The sequence below is a fragment of the Narcine bancroftii genome, chromosome 9, assembly GCF_036971445.1.
Source record: "Narcine bancroftii isolate sNarBan1 chromosome 9, sNarBan1.hap1, whole genome shotgun sequence".
In the NCBI taxonomy this organism is placed as follows: domain Eukaryota; kingdom Metazoa; phylum Chordata; class Chondrichthyes; order Torpediniformes; family Narcinidae; genus Narcine; species Narcine bancroftii.
The window spans coordinates 4,752,315-4,776,121 of record NC_091477.1 but is presented as its reverse complement, the minus strand read 5'-3'; the positions used below and the strand labels follow the sequence as shown (position 1 = coordinate 4,776,121).

Here is a 23,807-nt window from a genome sequence, read left to right as displayed (position 1 = left end):
CCTTCGGCTATTATGATGTTCTAATCAGAAATATTATGATTTGTCGTGTAATTTGTATCTGAGCAAACATCTAGAATGATAAATACAGTTAATAAAAATTCGTAAGTTTCTTATGGGCATAGTAATAAAGGGTTTAGAGAATTTTATATAAAAAAAACTATATTCTTCCGAAATACGACAAGGTGCGAATAAAATAGAGATTTTTTAAGCAGATTGCAGTTACCAATATTCAATGATGGAACTATTGGAGAAACCAAATGCTTCGAGACAAATTAAATCTGTTTTGAATTCAATGCCAAATGGTAAATCTCCAGGAGAAGATGGGTTTTCTCTCGAATTTTAAAAGAAATTCCAACATTTAGTGCTTCCAGTGTTTGTTGAGGTTTTACAACAGTTTTCGGATACATGATCTGTTCTGGAATAATTTTCACTAGCAATTATTACAGTCATCCTTAAAAACGATAAAAACATTTTCCATCCTGGCTCTTATAGACAAATTTCATTATTGAATGTTGAGTATAAAATTTTGACTAAGAGTTTGGCAAATAGACTGGCACAGTATTTAACAAAGTTGATTCATATTGTTCAGACGTGTTTAATTAAGGGTAGATACTTGCAGATAATGTAGTTAAATTAATTAGTTTAATACATATTTCTCTGGAGCAATCCAAGTTCAAGTGGTCTTATCGATGGATGCTGAAAAAAGCATTTGATAGGGTGGAATGTTTTCTTTTTTAATTTAATGTATTGGAGAAATTTTGGTTTGCATCAATGTTTATAAATTGCATTAAGGCAATATATAAACAAACTAATACGAGAGTTATGACAAATGGAGTCATATCTGAATCTTTTAATTTGGAGAGATCTACGAGTCAGGGGTGCTCTTTATCACCTGCATTGTTTGCCATTGGTGTTTGAATCTTTACCTCAATTAATAAGACTGGAAAGTTATATAAAGAGGATTAAATCAGGATTGATCAATTATAAGATTAGTTTATTAGCAGATAATATATTAGTACACTTAACAGACTCAAAAATAATTGAAGGTGTTACAGAACAAGTTATTACAATATGGGGAATTATCTGGTTATAAAGTGAATTGGAACAAGTGTGAACTTATGCCATTGTCCGAACCTGATTATTCTGGTTCTAAAGGAGGGGGAGACTTTTAATGGCCAAATCACACTAAGTATTTAGTTATTAAAGTGAATAAAGATAAAAATCAATTATTTGAATTAAATTATTTATTATTAATGTCTGTAATAAAAGAAGATTTAAATAAATGAAAGGATTTACCGTTAACATTAGTGGGTAGTGTGAACAGTATAAAAATGAATATATTTCCTCGACCAGTATTTTTTTCAAAATATACCTTCTAATTTACCAAAAACTAATTTTAGGGATTTCAATGAAATTGTTAGGAAATTGTTATGGAAGGGAAAATTAGCAATGGTTTCTATGCATAAATTAACATGGAAATACGAATTAGGTGGTTTGCAACTTCTGAATTTTTTAAATTATTATAAAGCCACTCAACTAAAAATTATAAATAGAATGTTTGACTTAGATAGTCCTGTAACTTGGCTAGATGTAGAATTGAAGTGAATTGGAGAAGATAGAAGAGATTATTTTATCTATAAATGGAATAGTAAATTTATTAGCGGTTAGAAAGCACATATTTAATCTCATTGATAAGTATTTGGGAAGAGTATGTAAAAATATTGTTAATTAAGTTGAATTTTCTAGATATACACCTTTGTTTCAGAATAAATAACCTTTTATGATTGACAATAACCTTAAAAATTTGGAATCAGAAAGGAATTACAACGGTAAATGACTGCTTTGAATTGAGTCATTTTGTACAATTTGTAAGGTTGAAGGAAAAATAGCAAATCCCTACTCACACATTTTTTTTGTTATAAACAAATTAAATCAATGTTGTTTGATTATTTCGAGACACATTTGCTTTCACCTAAAGAATTGAAATGAAGTGTTGGTCCGGGATGAAGGGAAGAAGGATTTTATTTCTGAAATGTATACATTAATGCAGCAGAAAATGCATATGATTGAATTGGATAAATCACGACTTAAATGGGAGAAGGATTTGGGGGTTAAATTTGAAAATTATCATGGGATGAATATTTGTAGATGTAGTATGGCAAAATTAGTAAATGTTCGGTATGGACTGGTAACTGATCATTTTATACATCAAATATTCCTGCCCACAAAACGTTTGAAAAGATATAAGCAGAGTGCTTCAGATCTGTGCCTTCGGTGAAATGATCTGAGAGATGCGTTTTTACACTCATTATGGCCTTGTGATAACGTTAGTGTTTTTTGCTATAGAGTAAGAGATAGTTTACAAAATGTTTTGAAAATAAAATTTTCTTTGGATCAAAAAATCTTTTTAATTGGGATTGTTAGCGAGATGGGTTTGATTTCAGATTAGAGGACCTTTAATGTTGTTTAGAAACGGTGGGTTCATGAGGATATACAGTTGTACTTGCTGGATAATGTTTCTAAATTTAAAGATCAGTTACAAAATGTGTGGACTTTGGCTTAAGAGAATTTAGAAATGGCTCAGGGTGAAATGAAGCGTTTATTTTACAGGAAGGCACAAGTGAGGATTTTTAATAAAGAAAGTAAATTGTTAACTTTGTTCCTAACAAATGACAATCCCCTGAGTGCGAAATTTTCTAAACCATGTGAAATGAAATCGTAAATGAATGATGTTAACACTCCAGATGGTAGGAATAAATCTGAGGTGTGTCAAATAAATATGTTCAAACATTATTATGAGGATAAAGGTCGTAGAGAACAGTTTATATCAGAGGTGCTAGCTATTGGCAGAGTTGCAGAAGTTCGATTAATGAGATTATGGATCAGAATCATTTGAGAGTAACCTTTTAAAATCGTAGTTCCTGTGCGCCTGTCTAAATCAACTGTTTTAGAAAATCTGAAAGAAAATGTTAAATCTCAAGAACAGAAGCATTAAAGTATTTACTTTTGAAAAATGCAAATTTGTTTCCTGATGTGCCTAACAGGATGTCAGTGATTCAATATGATGTGGATGTGGGTGACGCAAGTCCCATAAATGAATACCCATATACCATAAATATTCAAAACAGTACAATGATCGATCAGGAGGAGGAATATACCTTGAAAAATTATATTATTAGACTTTCAAACTCAGATTGGAGTTTTCCTTGTGTTCTGGTACAGGTAATAGGGATGTTAATTCAGTTATTAAAGCACATTAATATAATCATAAATTTTAGGAATAGGACAAATATGTGACAAATGTGAAAATTGAGAAAGCTACATTTATTACTAAACTGGATTTGTGGAAAGGTTACTGGTGTGTGTGGCACTAAAAGATAGATGAAGGATTATTTCTGCATTTGTGACACCATCTGGTTTATATGAATATAATTTGACACCTTTGGCATGGAATATGTCCGTGCAACATTCCAAAGGATGTTAAATTCGGGAATCAAACTTTTGACAAAGAGATGCTTATTTTGATGACTGGCTCACAAAAAGTGGCACATGGGTAGAACGCCTGAGAGAACTGAACAAATTGTTTTCGTGATTATCCAAAGGAAGCTTAACTGTCAGTTTAGATAGAAGTGTATTAGAAAGTGCTACTGACATACTTGGTTCATGTAGTTGGTCATGGAAAAGTTGCACCTGTTCAAGCTAAGTGTATGCAATTTCTGAATGTCCTATTCCCCATGGCAAGAAAGCAGTGAGGAATTTGGAAATTCTTGGATATTTTATAGAACGTTTACTGAAGTTACTATTCATTCAATCAACGTTTTGAAGAAATTGGAGAAATTCGTGTGGACGAAAGTTTGTTAGAGATCTTTAAAAAATTTAAAGGAGATGCTATGCCATTACCCAATTTTAAAATCTCCTGCTTTTGACAGACAATTTCCTTTATAAATAGATGCCAGTGAGGGAGTAGCAAGCATAATTTCATTACAAAAACATGAAATTGGCCTTACCATTGCCTACTTTTCAAAGAATTTCAATGTTCATCAAAGGAGCTATTCTAGTATTGGAAATGAACTGTTATCTACAATAATAGCTGTGCAGAATGTTGACATGTATCTGGGTACCGCTCATGAACCAGTTGTGATATTTACTGGCCACAGCCCTCTGGTGTTTATTTTAATAAAACGAAGAATAAAAACAAAAGATTGTTAAACTGGTCTTTAGTATTGCAAGAATATATTCTGCAAATTAATAATATCAAAGGTACAAATAATGTAATAGAAGATTGTTTGTCAAGAAATTAAATTGAACATGTAAAGACATTTAACTCTCAACATCGGGATACATTGTTATCACATGTTTAGAGAGAGAGAGAGAGAGAGAGAAAGTGAGAGCGAGAGATAGAGAAGATGTGTATTGTTATTACTGTTGTGACAATGAGATAGACAACAGACTCGCCAAGGCAAATAGCGCCTTTGGAATACTACACAAAAGAGTCTGGAAAAACAACCAACTGAAAAACCTCACAAAGATAAGCGTATACAGAGCCGTTGTCATACCCACACTCCTGTTCGGCTCCGAATCATGGGTCCTCTACCGGCATCACCTAAGGCTCCTAGAACGCTTCCACTAGCGTTGTCTCCGCTCCATCCTCAACATCCATTGGAGCGCTTTCATCCTTAACGTCAAAGTACTCGAGATGGCAGAGGTCGACAGCATCGAGTCCATGCTGCTGAAGATCCAGCTGCGCTGGATGGGTCACATCTCCAGAATGGAGGACCATCACCTTCCCAAGATCGTGTTATATGGCGAGCTCTCCACTGGCCACCGTGACAGAGGTGCACCAAAGAAAAGGTACAAGGACTGCCTAAAGAAATCTCTTGGTGCCTGCCACATTGACCACCGCCAGTGGGCTGATATCGCCTCAAACCGTGCATCTTGGCGCCTCACAGTTTGGCGGGCAGCAACCTCCTTGAAAGAAGACCGCAGAGCCCACCTCACTGACAAAAGGCAAAGGAGGAAAAACCCAACACCCAACCCCAACCCCACCCAACCAATTTTCCCCTGCAGCCGCTGCAACCGTGTCTGCCTGTCCCGCATTGGACTTGTCAGCCACAAACGAGCCTGCAGCTGACGTGGACTTTTACCCCCTCCATAAATCTTCGTCCGCGAAGCCAAGCCAAAGGAGAATGTAAAGTCAGTGTAATAATAACAGAATTATATATCTTTAAAAAAGATAGATTGTGGGGGGGTGCGGTTTAGTGCAGATTACCACAAGCAAAGACAGTAACACTTCACACGAGACACCTCATTTAAACTGCAAGAGATATGAATAAGGAGAGACATCATGTCCACAGTGAATTTACAGAAACTTTGAAGAATATTTATGAAGACTTCACGTAGATGTTACTTGAACTAATGCTGTGGAGTAAATCGATTAATGTTTTGAAAGCAACAGATGGCCAAGCAGATGATTCTAGTGTCAGCAATCTGTCTGCTTCCAGTTTGCTCTTCTCAGAAGGGTCATGTGGTTTTGCAAGCAAAGAGAGAGAAAAAGACCAAACAGGATTCTTATTTGAAAGAGAGAGAGTGAGAGAGAGAGAGAGAGAAAAAGAGAGAGACAGACAGACAGACAGACAGACAGACAGACAGACGGACAGACGGACAGACAGACAGACACACAGACACACAGACAAACAGACAGAGGCAGAGACAGAGAGAACAAACTTCTGCAGTGGTTTTAGGAAGCTTGTTTGAAACCCTATTTTGAATATGGGTTGTGGTTTATAAATTGAACCATTTGAAAACCCCCTGTAATCGTTTCAACAGGATATAGCTGGCTAGAATATTTCTCCTGAAATAAGGGATAACCTGGAAGAAAAGGTTATCATTTGAAAATTCCACGATGGGGAAAGGTTCTGCAGTACGATACTGAATTACTGATCGTGGCAAATCAGTTCAACAAGCATCAAATCTCTCTCTGAATCCATCTAAACACTTCCTGAGAAGTAACCATTTTCCTTTCCACTAGCGCCCAGTGAAAATTCAGAAATATTACATTCTGTTCACAGTATAAGAATTGCTTGATACAGGTGACCCTGAAGGAGTGAGAAGTAAGATTGGACTTTGAATCAAAGAACTTTTCTGAGAATATGCACATTACTTGCACGTGATTTAGAATCGGAAGGGGATGATGTCAGGTTGTTAATTTAATAGTAATAAGTTAAAGTTTGATCATGTTTTTATGTTAAAGAAAATGTTTAAGTAAATATTTGGCTTGATGAACCTCTATTGCTGCTGTGTTTTAGAATCCTCTGGGACTGTAACGCATGCAAAGTCCCTCTCGCCCTTTTCATCTGCAGTGAATACCAGCATACCAAAACTATTCTTTCCTGATAAGACCACTTATCAGGGAGGGAGGTTTAGGGGAAATATCAGGGGTACGTGTATTCTGCAGAGATTTATGGGTGCCTGGTATGCCTTGCGAGGGATGGTGGGAGAGACGGAAACTTTACGGGCATTTATAGACTCTTAGAGATGCACATGGATGAGAGTAAAATAGAGGTTGATGGGGTAGGGTGGGTAGAGTGCATAATTTAAAGAATATATGTGTCAGTGCGACATGGGGGGTGAAGGGCTTGTACTGCGCTGTCGTGTTCTATGTTCTACTTTACAATAAGCTTTGCATCTATAGAACACAGGACGAATGTGTCCTACCTTGGTTTGTCCTTCCAAGATGCAACATCTCAAACTTTTCTGCATGAAATGCCATCTGCCAACTTCACCTCATTTTTCCAGCTGGTCCAAATCTCTCTGCAAGTTCTGAAAACTTTATTCGCTGTCGACAATGTCTCCAATCTTCATTTCATCTGAAAACTTGCTGAGTAGAGGCAAGCAAACAGATTTTTTAAAGGACTCACATTGCAACTCCTGCAGGTGGAAGGGAACGCGCTGAAGGATGAGAGGGATTGATGGAAGAAAAAAGAATCCATAGATATTTCTATGAAATTTTTAAAAAGGGAGGCGAGTGATATCTATGATGGAGAAGATATGCTGTTGGAACGAGTTATATTCCCCTGCAAAGGGCAGCAGTGTTTCCTGCAGGTTCTAGTTTTAAGTTGGGGTTTCAGGATTCTACCTTTTATCCTATATTTGTCTTCAATTTTGACATTCGTGTGGAACGTCTGCAACCATATTTCTATATTGAGCGCAATTTTAATTATTAATATTTAAACACATAACTCAATCCAGACATCAAATTTCATTGCATATTCATTCCGATAACAAACAGTTGATTGCGTCGTTAATTGACGGAGCATTCGAATTTCCTTCAAAATTGACAAATGATTAAAATGCCTTTTGTTGAGTTGCAGCAGGAGCTGCATTTACCTGGTTCTGCCACTATGTTAGAGAAAGCAGGGCTGAGCTTTTCTGAACTACAATGTAAGCAGTTAAATGCTGTCAACCAGCCTATAATGAATGAGATGGCTCAAAGAATAAGTTCATAATTGAATACACGTGTGGATGCATCTTGTGATGATTTTTAAAACTTTCAGTCTTCTTTTTTGGAATGTAAACAGCAAGTGACTTCTAATACAGAAAAAGTGTTGAAGGTTGAAAAATCCCTTATAGAATTGCGAGAATGTGAGAAGGAGTTAGAGAGGAAAATAGACTATTTGGAGAATCAAAGTAGAAGGAATAATGTGAAAATTGTTGGTTTGCCAGAAGGTATGGAAGGACAAGATCCTCTTCGTTTTTTTATAGACTGGATCCCACAAATACGAGGGCAAGAATTTTTTTCTGGAAGCTTGGTACTGGAAAGAGCTCATAGAGCTTCAAGAAGAACATCTTTACCTGGTCAACCACCAAGACCTGTAATAATTTGATATTTGAATTATTTGGATAATTATTTGGATAATTATTTGGCTGCCAGTCCTTTGACTGGCAGTGCAAAATGCGAGAAAATGAAAAACTCCGTTATTGATTCAGAATAGCAGAGTTTTTTTTATCCTGATTTGAGTCAAGAGGTCATTCAACGTCGATATCAATTTAATCCAGTTTAAGAAGTTTTGTGGTGTAAAGGTTATAAGTCTACTTTTTGCTATCCGGCAGTGTTGAAGGTGTTTGATGGAGACCATCAATCTCGGTTTTTTGAGGATGATCGTGAAGCAATGATTTTTGCTGATTCATTGCCAGATATAAGAGGACAAACACGTCGTCCACCATTGGAAGAAATGGCAAGAATGGGAAAAACGGGAATGGAAAGAGTCCAACTTCTTTTGAAATGGGATCTCCGAGTTTGGAACCTCTTGGATGAATAGAAGAATCTTCTTATTCTTATTTTATTTTTTATGTTATTATGATATTTTGAGATTACTTTATGTTTGGCTGGGGAGGAAGAGATTAGTTCTAGGTTCTATTAGTCATCAGCCACTGGTGGGTGATCCACACCCAAATTTTGTTCAGGGATTACTACCTTTTGGTGGTTTCTTTTATTGGGGGGGAGTGTTTGTCAATTATTTTTCTTTTTTTTATTTTCATTTTATCTAGCTTTTAATTTGTGATTTTTTTCTCATATTGGACGGCCTATGTACGAGTTTACAAATAAAGATATTATTGGTCTTTAGTAATATTAGTAGATATATTAAAGTTGAGGTTTGCTTCTTTTAATGTTCGAGGTTTAAACAGTCCAATTAAGTGTAAAGATGAGGGACAGCTATGGTATAGATAAAAACTCTTTGTTTCTTTATTATTAAATTTGATCTTTGGTAAAACGTGTGTTTGGTAGCGATATGATTTTACCTGAAATGACTAAATTTGGGACTTTTCGTATGAAGGTACCAGAGAAGGGTTATATTTCATTTCTGTATTAAATATTATAGGATATGGTATGGATAAAAAGGGTTGGGATAAATCCAAAGGTAAATGGGAGTGCATATTGGTTTTATTTTTTCCAAAGATGATTGATTAGATATTTGTTATGATACTGTAATTAGATTGATACATATATGCTATGCAATGATGAATTATATTATTTTATATTAATTATATTTAACATCTGAAAAACTGAAAAAGTATGGTTTTCGTTAATTAGGTTCATGTTTTAGATGTGGTAATTCTGTTGGAACTTTTTTTTCATTCTGTCTGGTCATGTGTATATTTATAAAATCTTTTTGGAGGAAAATTAAATTGTTTTCAGAATATCTGTATAAGATTAAAATACTTTTCGACCCGATAGTATCTTTATTGGGCAGTTTGTAACCTCTGAGAGGTTTGGGATTAGATAAATTTCAACTTACTTTTGGATATTTAGCATTATTTGTAGTGAAAAAAATTATTGTTAGAACGTGGAAAAATACAAATATGATTGATATTAATAGATGATATAATGAGATGAAATATTGTTTAATAATGGAATAAATTATATATTTTTCGTGTGAAATTTTAGTAAATGCTTGTTATATTTAGAATATTTACATTTTGATTTATGTTGATTAGTTCTTAATATGTATGTTTAATTTTTCCTTAATTTTTTTTCCTTTCTTTATGACTCTCTTTAGGAGAGTTGGGTGAAGGGGAGGGGGGGGGGTTTCGTTTTATTTCTTTACTTTTATTTTTTTTAACTTAACAGAAGTTTAAATTAAAACTAAACTGTTTTGAGCCTGTGGATACTTTCTTAAAAACTTCAATTGCAATAAATAACATTCCTTGATAACAAAAGAAATTCCTGCAATTAAGCTGGGTATCATGGTAAATAAATGATGTGGAACATCATGGTAATTTAGCATTAGGCTTGAGAGGTGGTAACGTCGCATGGCTTCAAGAAGAGAAAATCACTTTTCGCTGATTCCGGGGACAGGCAGACAGAATATTGATTAGATTCTGGCACGCGGACTACCTGGCCAGTCCCGGGATAGCGCAAAGTTTCCTCCATTGCAGGTCCCCGGTTCAACGTGACGCGCGAATCTCCACCTTTGTAACAATAACTGGGGTAATTATACTCCTGGATGACAGTTCTGTCCTGCTTACACTTGATGCCAATCAACAGAACGATGATCAACAGAAAGGCAATGGACGTGCAACCGAAAATGACGATCAAATAAAGATTTCGATTGGAAACGTATTCCGGATTCTTCACTAATTTACTACTTTCACTTATTTTTTCGGTGATGTTCTCCAAAGCTGTAATGTGAATTGTAACCGTGTTCCAGAGGCTTGGCTGCCCGTTGTCCTTCACCAATATCACCAAAGTCTGTGAGCTACTATCTGACTGCAAAATATTGCGAGCAGTTCTGATTTCTCCGGAATTTCGTCCAACGTTGAACAAGCTAGAATCAGACGATTTGAGCATCTGATATGACAGCCGTGCGTTCTGCCCGGAATCTGCATCTGTAGCCATTACCCTGGTCACCAGGTAGCCTTGACTCGCTAAATGGGGCACAATCTCCACTGCTTCTGATCCACCTGATGCTGAAGGTGAAACAATTACCGGCGCGTTGTCATTTTGATCCAGGATGATCACATTTACCCCAGCGCTACTACTCAGCGGAGGCACTCCAGCATCACGGACTTGAACCTGGATCTGGAAGGTTTTTAGTTTCTCGTAGTCGAATGAGCGCAGCGCGTAAATGGTACCGTTCATCGAGTTAATGCTGATATAACTGGACACTGGCAAGTCTCCCATATGATTGGCCAGAAGAGAGTATGAAACATACGAATTCTGGTCCAAATCCGGATCGGACGCTGTAACCGCGAATATAGAAACACCAGGGCTGTTGTTTTCCATCACATAAATGTTGTAGGAAGGCTCCGTAAACTGTGGGGCGTTATCATTTACATCGGAAATTGTGACATGGATGGTTTTATTTGTTGACAGTGAAGGAGATCCCTGGTCCCAGGCTGAAACAGGAATCTTGTACTCAGAGATCGCCTCACGGTCCAACGCTTCACTAGAAATTAGTTTATAATGGTCAGATGATGTTTGCAGCGTGAAAGGGATGTTCTTCGGTATTTCACAACGAACTCGACCATTTTCTCCAGAATCGCGATCGATAACATTGATCAAGGTTATGAATGTTCCTGGAGGAGCATCTTCCGTGATTTTGTTAAATGTTGATGTCAATGTTATATCGGGGGCGTTGTCGTTCACATCAATTACCTTGATCAGCACTTTTGAGTATCCTGTAATCGCAGGGAAACCGTGGTCCACAGCTTGAACATCGAGCGAATAGGTATTTGCTTCTTCAAAATCCAGCGGTCCTTCGAGCCGAATCACTCCTGTATCTGGGTCTATGATGAATATATCACGTATTTGTCTCATGGTTCGATCACTGAAAGAATATGTTATCTCAGCATTCACCCCCTCGTCCAAATCGTTTGCATTAACTTTCAACACTGAGGTACCTGGCAGTGCGTTTTCACTGAGGCTGCCTTTGTAGACATCATGCTCGAATATAGGTGGATTATCATTGATGTCCAGTATTGTAATGAGAATCTGAGCCGTACCGGACCTTTGAGGAATCCCACCGTCAGTGGCCGTAAGCAACAAATGAAACGATGATTGCCGCTCTCGGTCCAAAGATTTCTCTAACACCAACTCTGCACTTATAACACGGTCATCGTTGAGCTGCGTTTTTAGACTGAAATCCAGGAGCTGCTGGCAAAGAAGCGAGCTGCCCACCAGGCTCACCTTACAAAGCCGTCCTGTCCAGAGAAGAAACAAGCCTTCCGTCGCGCATGCAGCTTTGAATTCAACATCAAATGGTAAATCTCCAGGAGAAGATGTGTTTACTCTGGAATTTTAAAATAAATTCCAACATTTAGTGCTTCCAGTGTTTGGTCAAGTTTTACAACACGTTTCAGATACATGATCCGTTCTGGAATCATTTTCACCAGCAATTATTACAGTCATCCTTTAAAAAGATCATGTATAGACCTTTTGCATCCTCGCGCTTGTAGTCCAATTTCATTATTGAATGTTGACTATAAAATTTTGACTAAGAGTTTGGCAAATAGACTGGCACAGTATTTACCAAAGTTGATTCATATTGTCCAGACGTGTTTTATTAAAGGTGGATATTTGCTGATAATGTAGTTAAATTAGTTTAATAAATATTTCTCGGGAGCAATCCAAGTTCAAGTAGTGTTATCGATGGCTGCTGAAAAAAAGCATTTGATAAGGTGGAATGTTTTCTTTTTTAATTTAATGTATTGGAGAAATTTCGGTTTTCATCAATGTTTATAAATTGGATTAAAGCAATATATAAATAAACCAATGCTAGAGTTATGAGTCTTATCTGAATCTTTTAATTTGAAAGATCTACGAGTCAGGGGTGCTCTTTATCACCTTCATTGTTTGCATTGGTGTTTGAAACTTTAACGCAATTAATAAGACAGGAAAGTTATATAAAGAGGATTAAATCAGGAGTGATGGATTATAAGATTAGTGTATTTGCATAAAATATATTAGTACACTTAACAGACCCAAAAGTTATTACAATATGGGGAATTATCTGGTTATAAAGTGAATTGGAATAAAAGTGAACTTATGCCATTGTCTGAGGCTGATTATTCTGGTTGTAAAGGAGGGGGAGACTTTAAATGGCCAAATCACACTAAGTATTTAGTTATTAAAGTGAATAAAGATAAAAATCAATTATTTGAATTAAATTATTTATTATTAATGTCTGTAATAAAAGAAGATTTAAATAAATGGAAGGATTTACCGTTAACATTAGTGGGTAGTGTGAACGGTATAAAAATGAATATATTTCCTCGACCAGTATTTTTTTCAAAATATACCTTGTAATTTACCAAGAAGTTATTTTAGGGATTTCAATGAAATGGTTAGGAAATTTCAATGGAACGGAAAATTAGCAATGGTTTCTATGCATAGATTAACATGGAAATACGTATTAGGTGGTTTGCAACTTCTGAATTTTTAAAATTATTATAAAGCTGCTCAATTAAAATTATGAATAGAATGCTTGACTTAGATAGTCCTGTAACTTGGCTAGATGCAAAATTGAAGAGAATTGGAGACAATAGAAGAGATTATTTCATCTATAAATGGAATAGTAAATTAATTAGCGGTTAGAAAGCACCTATTTAATCTCATTGATAAGTATTTGGGAAGAGTATGTAAAAAATATTGTTAATCAAGATGAATTTTCTAGATATACACCTTTGTTTCAGAATAAATAATCTTTTATGATTGACAATAACCTTCTTAAAAATCTGGAATCAGAAAGGAATTACAACGGTAAATGATTGCTTTGAATTGAGTCATTTTGTACCATTTGAAAGGTTGAAGGAAAAATAGCAAATCCCTACTCACACGTTTTTTTGTTATAAACAAATTAAATCAATGTTGTTTGATTATTTCGGGAGACATTTGCTTTCACCTAAAGAATTAAAATGAAGTGTTGTTCCGGGATGAAGGGAAGAAGGATTTTATTTCTGAAATGTATACATTAATGCAGCAGAAAATGCATATAATTGGATTGCATAAATCACGACTTAAATGGGAGAAGGATTTGGTGGTTAAATTTGGAAATAATCATGGGATGAATATTTGTAGATGTAGTATGGCAAAATTAGTAAATGTTAGGTATGGACTGATAATTGATAATTTTCAACATCAAATATTCCTGACCACAAAACGTTTGAAAAGATATAAGCAGAGTGCTTCAGATCTGTGCCTTCGGTGAAATGATCTGAGAGATGCGTTTTTACACTCATTATGGACTTGTGATAACGTTAGTGTTTTTGCTATAGAGTAAGAGATTATTTACAAAATATTTTGAAAATAAAATTTTCTTTGGATCAAAAAATCTGTTTAATTGGGATTGTTAGCGAGATGGGTTTGACTTCAGATTAGAGGACCTTTAATGTTGTTAAAAAACGGTGGGTTCATGAGGATGTACAGTTGTACTTGCTGGATTATGTTTCTAAATTTAAAGATCAGTTACAAAATGTGTGGACTTTGGCTTAAGAGAATTTAGAAAAGGCTCAGGGTGCAATGAAGCTCAGGTGAGGATATTTAATAAAGAAAGTAAATTGTTAATTTTGTTCCTAACAAATGACAATCCCCTGAGTGCGAAATTTACTAAACCATGTGAAGTGAAATCGTAAATGAATGATGTTAACACTCCAGATGGTAGGATTAATTCTGAGGTGTGTCAAATAAATTTGTTCAAACATTATTATGAGGATAAAGGTAGTAGAGAACAGTTTATATCAGAGGTGTTAGCTGTTGGCAGAGTTGCAGAAGTTCGATTTATAAGATTATGGATCAGAATCTTTTGAGAGTAACCTTATAAAACCGTAGTTCCTGTGCACCTGTCTAAGTCAACAATTTTAGAAAATCTGAAGGAAAATGTTAAATCTCAATAAGAGAAGCATCAAAGTATTTACTTTTGAAAAATGCACATTTGTTTCCTGATGTGCCTAAAAGGACGTCAGTGATTCAATATGATGTGGATGTGGGTGACGCAAGTCCCATAAACGAATACCCATATACCATAAATATTCAAAAGAGTAACATCATCGATCAGGAGGTGGAATATATCTTGAAAAATTATATTATTAGACCTTCAAACTCAGATTGGAGTTTTCCTTGTGTTCTGGTACAGGTTATAGGGAAGTTAATTCAGTTACTAAAGCACATACTTGTCCTATTCCTAAAATTTATGATTATATTAATAAAATTGAGAAAGCTAAATTTATTACTAAAGTGGATTTGTGGAAGGGTTACTGGTGTGTGTGGCACTAACAGATAGAGGAAAGGTTATTTCTGCATTTGTGACACCATCTGGTTTATATGAATATAATTTGACACATTTTGGCATGGAATATGTCCGTGCAACATTCCAAAGGATGTTAAATTCGGGAATCAAACTTTTGACAAAGAGATGCTTATTTTGATGACTGGCTCACAAAAAGTGGCACATGGGTAGAACGCCTTAGAGAACTGAACAAATTGTTTTCGTGATTATCCAAAGGAAGCTTAACTGTCAGTTTAGATAAAAGTGTATTAGAAAGTGCTACTGACATACTTGGCTCATGTAGTTGGTCATGGAAAAGTTGCACCTGTTCAAGCTAAGTGTATGCAATTTCTGAATGTCCTATTCCCCATGGCAAGAAAGCAGTGAGGAATTTGGAAATTCTAGGATATTTTATAGAAAGCTTGCTGAAGTTACTATTCATTCAATCAACGTTTTGAAGAAATTGGAGAAATTCGTGTGGACGAAAGTTTGTAAGAGATCTTTAAAAAATTTAAAGGAGATGCTATGCCATTACCCAGTTTTAAAATCTCCTGCTTTTGACAGACAGTTTCCTTTATAAATAGATGCCAGTGAGGGAGTAGCAGGCATAATTTCATTACAAAAACATGAAATTGGCCTTACCATTGCCTACTTTTCAAAGAATTTCAATGTTCATCAAAGGAACTATTCTTGTATTGGAAAGGAACTGTTGTCTACAATAATTATTGTGCAGAATGTTGACGTGTATCTGGGTACCGCTCATGAACCAGTTGTGATATTTACTGGCCACAGTCCTCTGGTGTTTATTTTAATAAAACGAAGAATAAAAACAAAAGATTGTTAAACTGGTCTTTAGTATTGCAAGAATATATTCTGCAAATCAATAATATCAAAGGTACAAATAATGTAATAGAAGATTGTTTGTCAAGAAATTAAATTGAACATGTAAAGACATTTAACTCTCAACATTGGGATACATTGTTATAACATGTTTAGAGAGAGAGAGAGAGAGAGAGAGCGAGAGAGAGAGAAGGTGTGTATTGTTATTGGTGTTGTGAATGTAAAGTCAGTATAATAATAACAGAATTATATATCTTTAAAAAAGATAGATTGTAGGGGGTGCGGTTTAGTGCAGGTTACCACAAGCAAAGACAGTAACACTTCACACGAGACACCTCATTTAAACTGCAAAAGCTATGCATAAGGAGAGACATCATGTCCACAGTGAATTTACAGAAACTTTAAAGAATATTTATGAAAACTTTATGTAGGTGTTACTTGAACTGATGCTGTGGAGTAAATCGATTAATGTTTTGAAAGCAACAGATGGCCAAGCAGATGATTCTGGTGTCAGCAATCTATCTGCTTCCAGTTTGCTCTTCTCAGAAGGGTCATGTGGTTTTTCAAGCAAAGAGAGAGAAAAAGACCAAACAGGATTCTTATTTGAAAGAGAGAGAGAGAGACGGACAGACAGACAGACAGACAGACAGACACAGACACACAGACACAGACACAGACATAGAGAACAAACTTCTGCAGTGGCTTTAGGAAGCTTGTTTGAAATCCCATTTTGGACATGGGCTGTGGTTTCTGAATTGAAACATTTGAAAACCCCCTGTAGTCGTTTCAACAGGATATGGCTGGCTAGAATGTTTCTCCTGAAATAAGGGATAACCTGGAAGAAAAGGTTATCATTTGAAAAAATCATGATGGGGAAAGTTTCTGCGGCAAGATACTGAATTACTGATCATGGGAAATCAGTTCAACGAGCATCAAATCTCTCTCTGAATCCATCTAAACATTTCCTGAGAAGTAACCATTTTCCTTTTCACTCGCACCCGGTGAAAATTCAGAAATGTTACATTCTGTTCACACTATAAGAATTGACTGATACAGGTGACCCTGAAGGAGTGTGAAGTAAGATTGGACTTTGAACCAAAGAACTTTTCTGAGAATGTGCACATTACTTGCACGTGATTTAGAATCAGAAGGGGTTGATGTCAGGTTAAGTTAATTTAATAGTAATAAGTTAAAGTTTGATCCTGTTTTTATGTTAAAGAAAATGTTTAAGTAAACATTTGGCTTGATGAACCTCTATTGCTGCTGTGTTTTAGAATCCTCTCGGACTGTAACGCATGCAAAGTCCCTCTCGCCCTTTTCACCTGCAGTGAATACCAGCGTACTGAAACTATTCTTTCCTGATAAGACCACTTTTGAATTTGAAGAATTAATATTTTAGAACTTATGTTGCTTGGATTGGAAAACATGTCTTATTAAGCAAGGCTAATCGAACAAGGACTTTTATCTTTGTCGAGTATAAGGATGATAGGACACATGATAGACCTTTGTATGACTGAGAGGCTTAGATAGGGTGGATAGCCACCACCTGTTTCCCAGGGCAGGAATAACAAACAGCAGAAGACGTGCAAAACGTGAAGGGAGGGAGGTTTTGGGGAAATATCAGGGGTACGTGTATTCTGCAGAGATTTATGAGTGCCTAGTATGCAGAAACATTATGGGCATTTGGAGACTCTTAGAGAATCACATGGATGAGAGTAAAATAGATGTTGTTGGGGTAGGGTGGGTAGAGTTCATAAATTAAAGAATATATGTGTCAGTGCGAGATGAGTAAAATAGAGGTTGATGGGGTAGGGTGGGTAGAGTGTATAATTTAAAGAATGTATGTGTCAGTGCGAGATGGGGGCCGAAGGGCTTCTACTGCGCTGTCGTGTTCTATGTTCTACTTTACAATAAGCTTTGCATCTATAGAACACAGGACGAATGTGTCCTACCTTGGTTTGTCTTTCCAAGATGCAACATCTCAAACTTCTCTGCATGAAATACCAATTTCACCTCATTTTTCCAGCTGGTCCAAATCCCTCTGCAAGTTCCGAAATTTTTATTCGCTGTCGACAATGTCTCCAATCTTCATTTCATCTCAAAACTTGCTGAGTCGAGGCAAGAAAACAGATTTTTTTAAAGGACTCACATTGCAACTCCTGCATGTGGAAGGGAATGCGCTGAAGGATGGGAGGGATTGATGGAAGAAAAAGGAATCCATAAATTTTTCTATGAAATTTTTAAAAATGGAGGTGAGTGATATCTATGATGGAGAAGATATGCTGTTGGAACGAGTTATATTCCCCTGCAAAGGGTAGCAGGATATCCTGCGTGTTTCCTGCAGGTTCTAGTTTTAAGTTGGGGTTTCAGGATTCTACCTTTTATCCTATATTTGTCTTCAATTTTGACATTCGTGTGGAAGGTATGCAACCATATTTCTGTATTGAGCGCATTTTCAATTATTAATATTAAAACACATAACTCGATCCAGACATCAAATTTCATTTCATAATCATTCCGATAACAACCACTTGATTGCGTCACTAATTGACGGAGCGTTCGAATTTCCTTCAAAATTAACAGATGATCAAAATGCATTTTGTTGAGTTGCAGCAGGAGCTGCATTTACCTGGTTCTGCCACTACGTTAGAGAAAGCAGGGCTGAGCTTTTCTGAATTACAATGTAAGCCGTTAAATGCTGTCATCCAGCCTATAATGAATGAGATGGCTCAAAGAATAAGTTCAGAATTGAATACAGTTAAAGCACGTGTGGAAGCATCTTGTGAAGATTTTTTAAACTTTCAGTCTTCTTTTTGGAATGTAAACAGCAAGTGACTTCTAATACAGAAAAAGGGTTGAAGGTTGAAAAATCCCTTATAGAATTGCGAGAATGTGAGAAGGAGTTAGAGAGGAAAATAGACTATTTGGAGAATCAAAGTAGAAGGAATAATGTGAAAATTGTTGGTTTGCCAGAAGGTATGGAAGGACAAGATCCTCTTCGTTTTTTTATAGACTGGATCCCACAAGTACGAGGGCAAGAATTTTTTTCTGGAAGCTTGGTACTGGAAAGAGCTCATAGAGCTTCAAGAAGAACAACTTTATCTGGTCAACCACTGAGACCTGTAATAATTCGATGTTTGAATTATTTGGATAGAGAAGCAATACTTCGACTGGCAGTGCAAAATGCGAGAAAACGAAAAACTCTGTTATTGATTCAGAATAGCAGAGTTTTTTTATCCTGATTTGAGTCAAGAGGTAATTCAACGTCGACGTCAATTTAATCCAGTTAAAGAAGTTTTGTGGTGTAAAGGTTATAAGTCTACTTTTTGCTATCCGGCAGTGTTGAAGGTGTTTCATGGAGACCATCAATCTCGGTTTTTTGAGGATGATCGTGAAGCAATGATTTTTGCTGATTCATTGCCAGATATAAGAGGACAAACACGTAGTCCACCATTGGAAGAAATGGCAGAAATGGGGAAAACAGAAATGGAAAGAGTCCAGCTTCTTTTGAAATGGGATCTCCGAGTTTGGAAACTCTTGGATGAATAGAAGAATCTTCTTATTCTTATTTTATTTTTTATGTTATTATGATATTTTGAGATTACTTTATGTTTGGCTGGGGAGGAAGAGATTAGTTCTAGGTTCTATTAGTCATCAGCCACTGGTGGGTTATCCACACCCAAATTTTGTTCAGGGATTACTACCTTTTGATAATTTTTTTTTGGGTGGGGGGTTGTTAATTTTATTCTTCTTTTTATTATTTTCATTTTATCTAGCTTTTAATTTGTGATTTTTTTCTCCTATTGGACGGCCTATATATGATGATTTCAGTTTTCATATAAAGATATTATTTGTCTTTAGTAATATTAGTAGATATGTTAAAGTTGAGGTTTCCTACTTTTAATGTTTGAGGTTTAAACAATCCGATTAAGTGTGAAGATGAGGGACAGCTATGGTATTGATAAGAACTCTTTGTTTCTTTATTATTAAATTTGATCTTTGGTAAAACGTGTGTTTGGTAGTGGTACAATTTTACATGAAATGACTAAATTTGAGACTTTTCTTATGAAGGTACCAGAGAAGGGTTCTATTTCATTTATGTATTAAATATTATAGGATAGTATGCATAAAAAGGTTGGGATAAATCCAAAGGGAAATGGGAAGTGGATATTGGTTTTATTTTTTCCAAAGATGATTGATTAGATATTTGTTATGATACTGTAATTAGGCTAATACATTTACGCTATGCAATGATTAATTTTTTTTATATTAATTATATTTAACATCTGAAAAACTAAAAAAGTATTTTTTTTCGTTAATTAAATTCGTGTTTTAGATGTGGTAATTCTGTTGGAAATTTTTTTTCATGCTGTATGGTCATGTGTATATATATAAAATCTTTTTGGAGGAAAATTCAATTGTTTTTAGAATACCTGTATAAGGATAAAATACCTTTAGACCCGATAGCATCTTTATTGGGCAGTTTATAACCATTGAAAGGTTTGGAATTAGATAAATTTCAACTTACTTTTGTATATTTAGCATTATTTTTAGCGAAAAAATGTATTGTTAGTACGTGGAAAAATACGAATATGATTGATATTAATAGATGATATAATGAGATGAAATATTGTTTAATAATGGAATAAATTATATATTTTTCGCGTGAAATTTTATTAGTAAGTGATTGTTATATTTAGAATATTTACATTTTGATTTATGTTGATCAGATCTTAATATGTATGTTTAATTTTCCTTAAAATTTTTTCCTTTCTTTATGACTCTCTTTAGGAGAGTTGGCTGAAGGGGAGGGGGGGTTTCGATTTTTTCCATTTTTTCTTTACTTTTATTTTTCATATAAAATATAACGTTCATGTTTCTGGTTCAATGTTGTTTATGTTATTTACTATTTGTATTTTGAACGAATACATAAAGTTTTTTAAAAAAATTAACAGATGGTAATCTTAAAAAATTGGATTCTTAATTTTTCACACTTTTATTTTAGACCATTACAACTGAACATAAGTTTAAATTAAAACTAAACTGTTTTACGCCTATGGATACTTTCTTAAAAACTTCAATTGCAATAACTAACATTCCTTGATAACCAAAGAAATTATTGCAATTAAGCTGGGCATCATGGTAAATGAATGATGTGGAACATCATGGTAATTTAGCATTAGGCTTGAGAGGTGGGAACGTCGCATGGCTTCAAGAAGAGAAAATCACTTTTCGCTGATTCCGGGGACAGGCAGACAGAATATTGATTCAATTCTGGCACGCGGACTACCTGGCCAGTCCCGGAATAGCGCAAAGTTTCCTCCATTGCAGCTCCCCGGTTCAACGTGACGCGCGAATCTCCGCCTTTGTAACAATAACTGGGGTAATTGTACTCCTGGATGACAGTTCGGTCCTGCTTACACTTGATGCCAATCAACAGAACGATGATCAACAGAAAGGCAATGGACGTGCAACCGAAAATGACGATCAAATAAAGATTTCGATTGGAAACGTATTCCGGATACTTCACTAATTTACTACTTTCGCTTATTTTTTCGGTGATGTTCTCCAAAGCTGTAATGTGAATTGTAACCGTGTTCGAGAGGCTTGGCTGCCCGTTGTCCTTCACCAATATCACCAAAGTCTGTGAGCTGCTATCTGACTGCAAAATATTGCGAGCTGTTCTGATTTCACCGGAGTTTCGTCCAACGTTGAACAAGGTAGAATCAGTCGATTTGAGCATCTGATATGACAGCCGTGCGTTCTGCCCGGAATCTGCATCTGTAGCCATTACCCTGGTCACCAGGTAGCCTTGACTCGCTAAATGGGGCATGAAATCCACTGCTGCTGATCCACCCGGTGCTGAAGGTGAAACAATTACCGGCGCGTTGTCATTTTGATCCAGGATTATCACATTAACCGCAGCGCGACTGCTCAGCGGGGGCACTCCAGCGTCACGGGCTTGAACCTGGATCTGGAAGGTTTTTAGTTTCTCGTAGTCGAATGAGCGCAGCGCGTAAATGGTACCGTTCATCGAGTTAATGCTGATATAACTGGACACTGGCAAGTCTCCCATATGATTGGCCAGAAGAGAGTATGAAACATACGAATTCTGGTCCAAATCAGGATCGGACGCTGTAACCGCGAATATAGAAACACCAAGGCCGTTGTTTTCCATCACATAAATGTTGTAGGAAGGCTCCGTAAACTGTGGGGCGTTATCATTTACATCGGAAATTGTGACATGGATGGTTTTATTTGTTGACAGTGAAGGAGATCCCTGGTCCCAGGCTGAAACAGGAATCTTGTACTCAGAGATCGCCTCACGGTCCAACGCTTCACTAGAAATTAGTTTATAACGGTCAGATGATGTTTGTAGCCTGAAAGGGATGTTCTTCGGTATTGCACACCGAACTCGACCATTTTCTCCAGAATCGCGATCGATGACATTGATCAAGGTTATGAATGTTCCTGGAGGAGCATCTTCCGTGATTTTGTTAAATGTTGATGTCAATGTTATCTCGGGGGCGTTGTCGTTCACATCAATTACCTTGATCAGCACTTTTGAGTATCCTGTAATCGCAGGGATACCGTGGTCCACAGCTTGAACGTCGAGCGAATAGGTGTTTGCTTCTTCAAAATCCAGCGGTCCTTCTAGCCGAATCTCTCCTGTATCTGGGTCTATGATGAATATATCACGTATTTGTCTCATGGTTCGATCACTGAAAGAATATGTTATCTCAGCATTCACCCCCTCGTCCAAATCGTTTGCATTAACTTTCAACACTGAGGTACCTGGCAGTGCGTTTTCACTGAGGCTGCCTTTGTAGACATCATGCTCGAATATAGGTGGATTATCATTGAAGTCCAATATTGTAATGAGAATCTGAGCCGTACCGGACCTTTGAGGAATCCCACCGTCAGTGGCCGTAAGCAACAACTGAAACGATGATTGCCGCTCTCGGTCCAAAGATTTCTCTAACACCAACTCTGCACTTATAACACGGTCATCGGTGAGCTGCGTTTTTAGACTGAAGTACTCACTGGAACTGATTGTGTAGCCGGCGACAGTATTTATCCCAATATCCTGATCTTCTGCGCCCTCGAGGCGGAAGCGTATTCCTGGTGTAATTGCTTCGGACATCTTCAAAGAAATGCTGCCGTCGCGGAAAACCGGGGAATTGTCATTTACATCAAGAATCTCCAGTTCGCCGTGATGAACCTCCAAAGGATTTTGCAGAGTTGTTTCGAAAGGTAAAATGCACACAACTGCCTGTCCACAAATATGTTCCCGGTCGATCCTTTCACGAATAGACAAAAGCCCATTATCCAAACTAACCTTCATGTACCGTCCTCCGGCGACAGGGGCCAGGCGTAATTTGCGAGTGGACAATTGCCGGACATTCAGTCCCAAATCCTGAGCGATATTCCCGACAAATGCCCCTTCTTCCAATTCCTCGTGAATTGAATAACGAATTTGGCCATTAATTATATCTGGTATACATGTCAGAAACGCGCATGCAAGCAGATTGAAGGCAAACCACAGTGGGTACGCCATTGTTCCGCAGTGAATTATTTTGCAAAACCAGGCCTCGACTCGATTAATCCGAAAAACGGTTCTGACCAAAAAACGTGTATGTGAATACTCTAAATGTCGAATCGAAACAGCAACAGATTTATCCACCTCCGTCTGACTTCACGATCTAAACTTGAGCACTGCTCGCCTTCTGGTCGACTCCTCTCTTTTGTGCAGGGATGTGGGCGGGGCAATGGATCCAGCCAAGAACAAGCGCTTCCCATTGGTAGACAGCGACGCAGTCAGTCCTTTTCAACAACTGCAGCAACAATTCTTAAAGCTGTTAAATGTTTAAGGGTGTACAACCATAAACCCCAGGTATTGATAAAATGAATGATTCCGTCTTGCTTCCAGAATTTAACTGCGAACGTCATAACACTAGCACGAGCGTCTGAAATCTGGAGGCTGAAACCAGCTGCTGGGGGAACTCGTCCAATCGAGCAGCATCAGTGGAAGGGAAAGAAGGGTGAACGTTTCCGGCCGGAACCCTTCATCCAACGGTGATAAATGATTATAGGAAGCAAGTTTGTTCAAAGACGTAATGTTGGCGTAAGTGTGCTTTGATCAATTGAACGATATACAGTGCCTAATGTAGGATGCAGTGTTGCCCTTGTCTTTTCATTGTATCA

General features: G+C 36.7%; 1 protein-coding gene across 1 annotated transcript; it reads right to left on the bottom strand.

The window, feature by feature from the left end:
• Positions 1 to 9,753: 9,753 nt before the first annotated feature.
• LOC138743510 (protocadherin gamma-A11-like) lies at positions 9,754 to 23,278 on the bottom strand. The gene is made up of 3 exons (XM_069899006.1): positions 20,788 to 23,278; positions 18,085 to 18,170; positions 9,754 to 11,789 (listed from the first exon to the last, which is right to left on the bottom strand). Exons 1-3 carry the CDS (start codon positions 23,158 to 23,160, stop codon positions 9,785 to 9,787), a joined length of 4,464 nt encoding a protein of 1,487 aa, XP_069755107.1. The 5' UTR covers positions 23,161 to 23,278; the 3' UTR covers positions 9,754 to 9,784.
• Between the last annotated feature and the right edge of the window lie 529 nt (positions 23,279 to 23,807).

Excerpts from the sequence above, each read along its gene's own strand:
- LOC138743510 (XM_069899006.1), bottom strand. The coding sequence starts at position 23,160 with ATGGCGTACCCACTGTGGTTTGCCTTCAATCTGCTTGCATGCGCGTTT. Across the intron at positions 18,171-20,787 it reads GCGACGTTCCCACCTCTCAA|GAAATTCGAACGCTCCGTCA; the intron begins GCCTAATGCTAA and ends TTAATTTTGAAG. Across the intron at positions 11,790-18,084 it reads AAATTTGATGTCTGGATCGA|AGTAAACACATCTTCTCCTG; the intron begins GTTATGTGTTTT and ends TTAAAATTCCAG.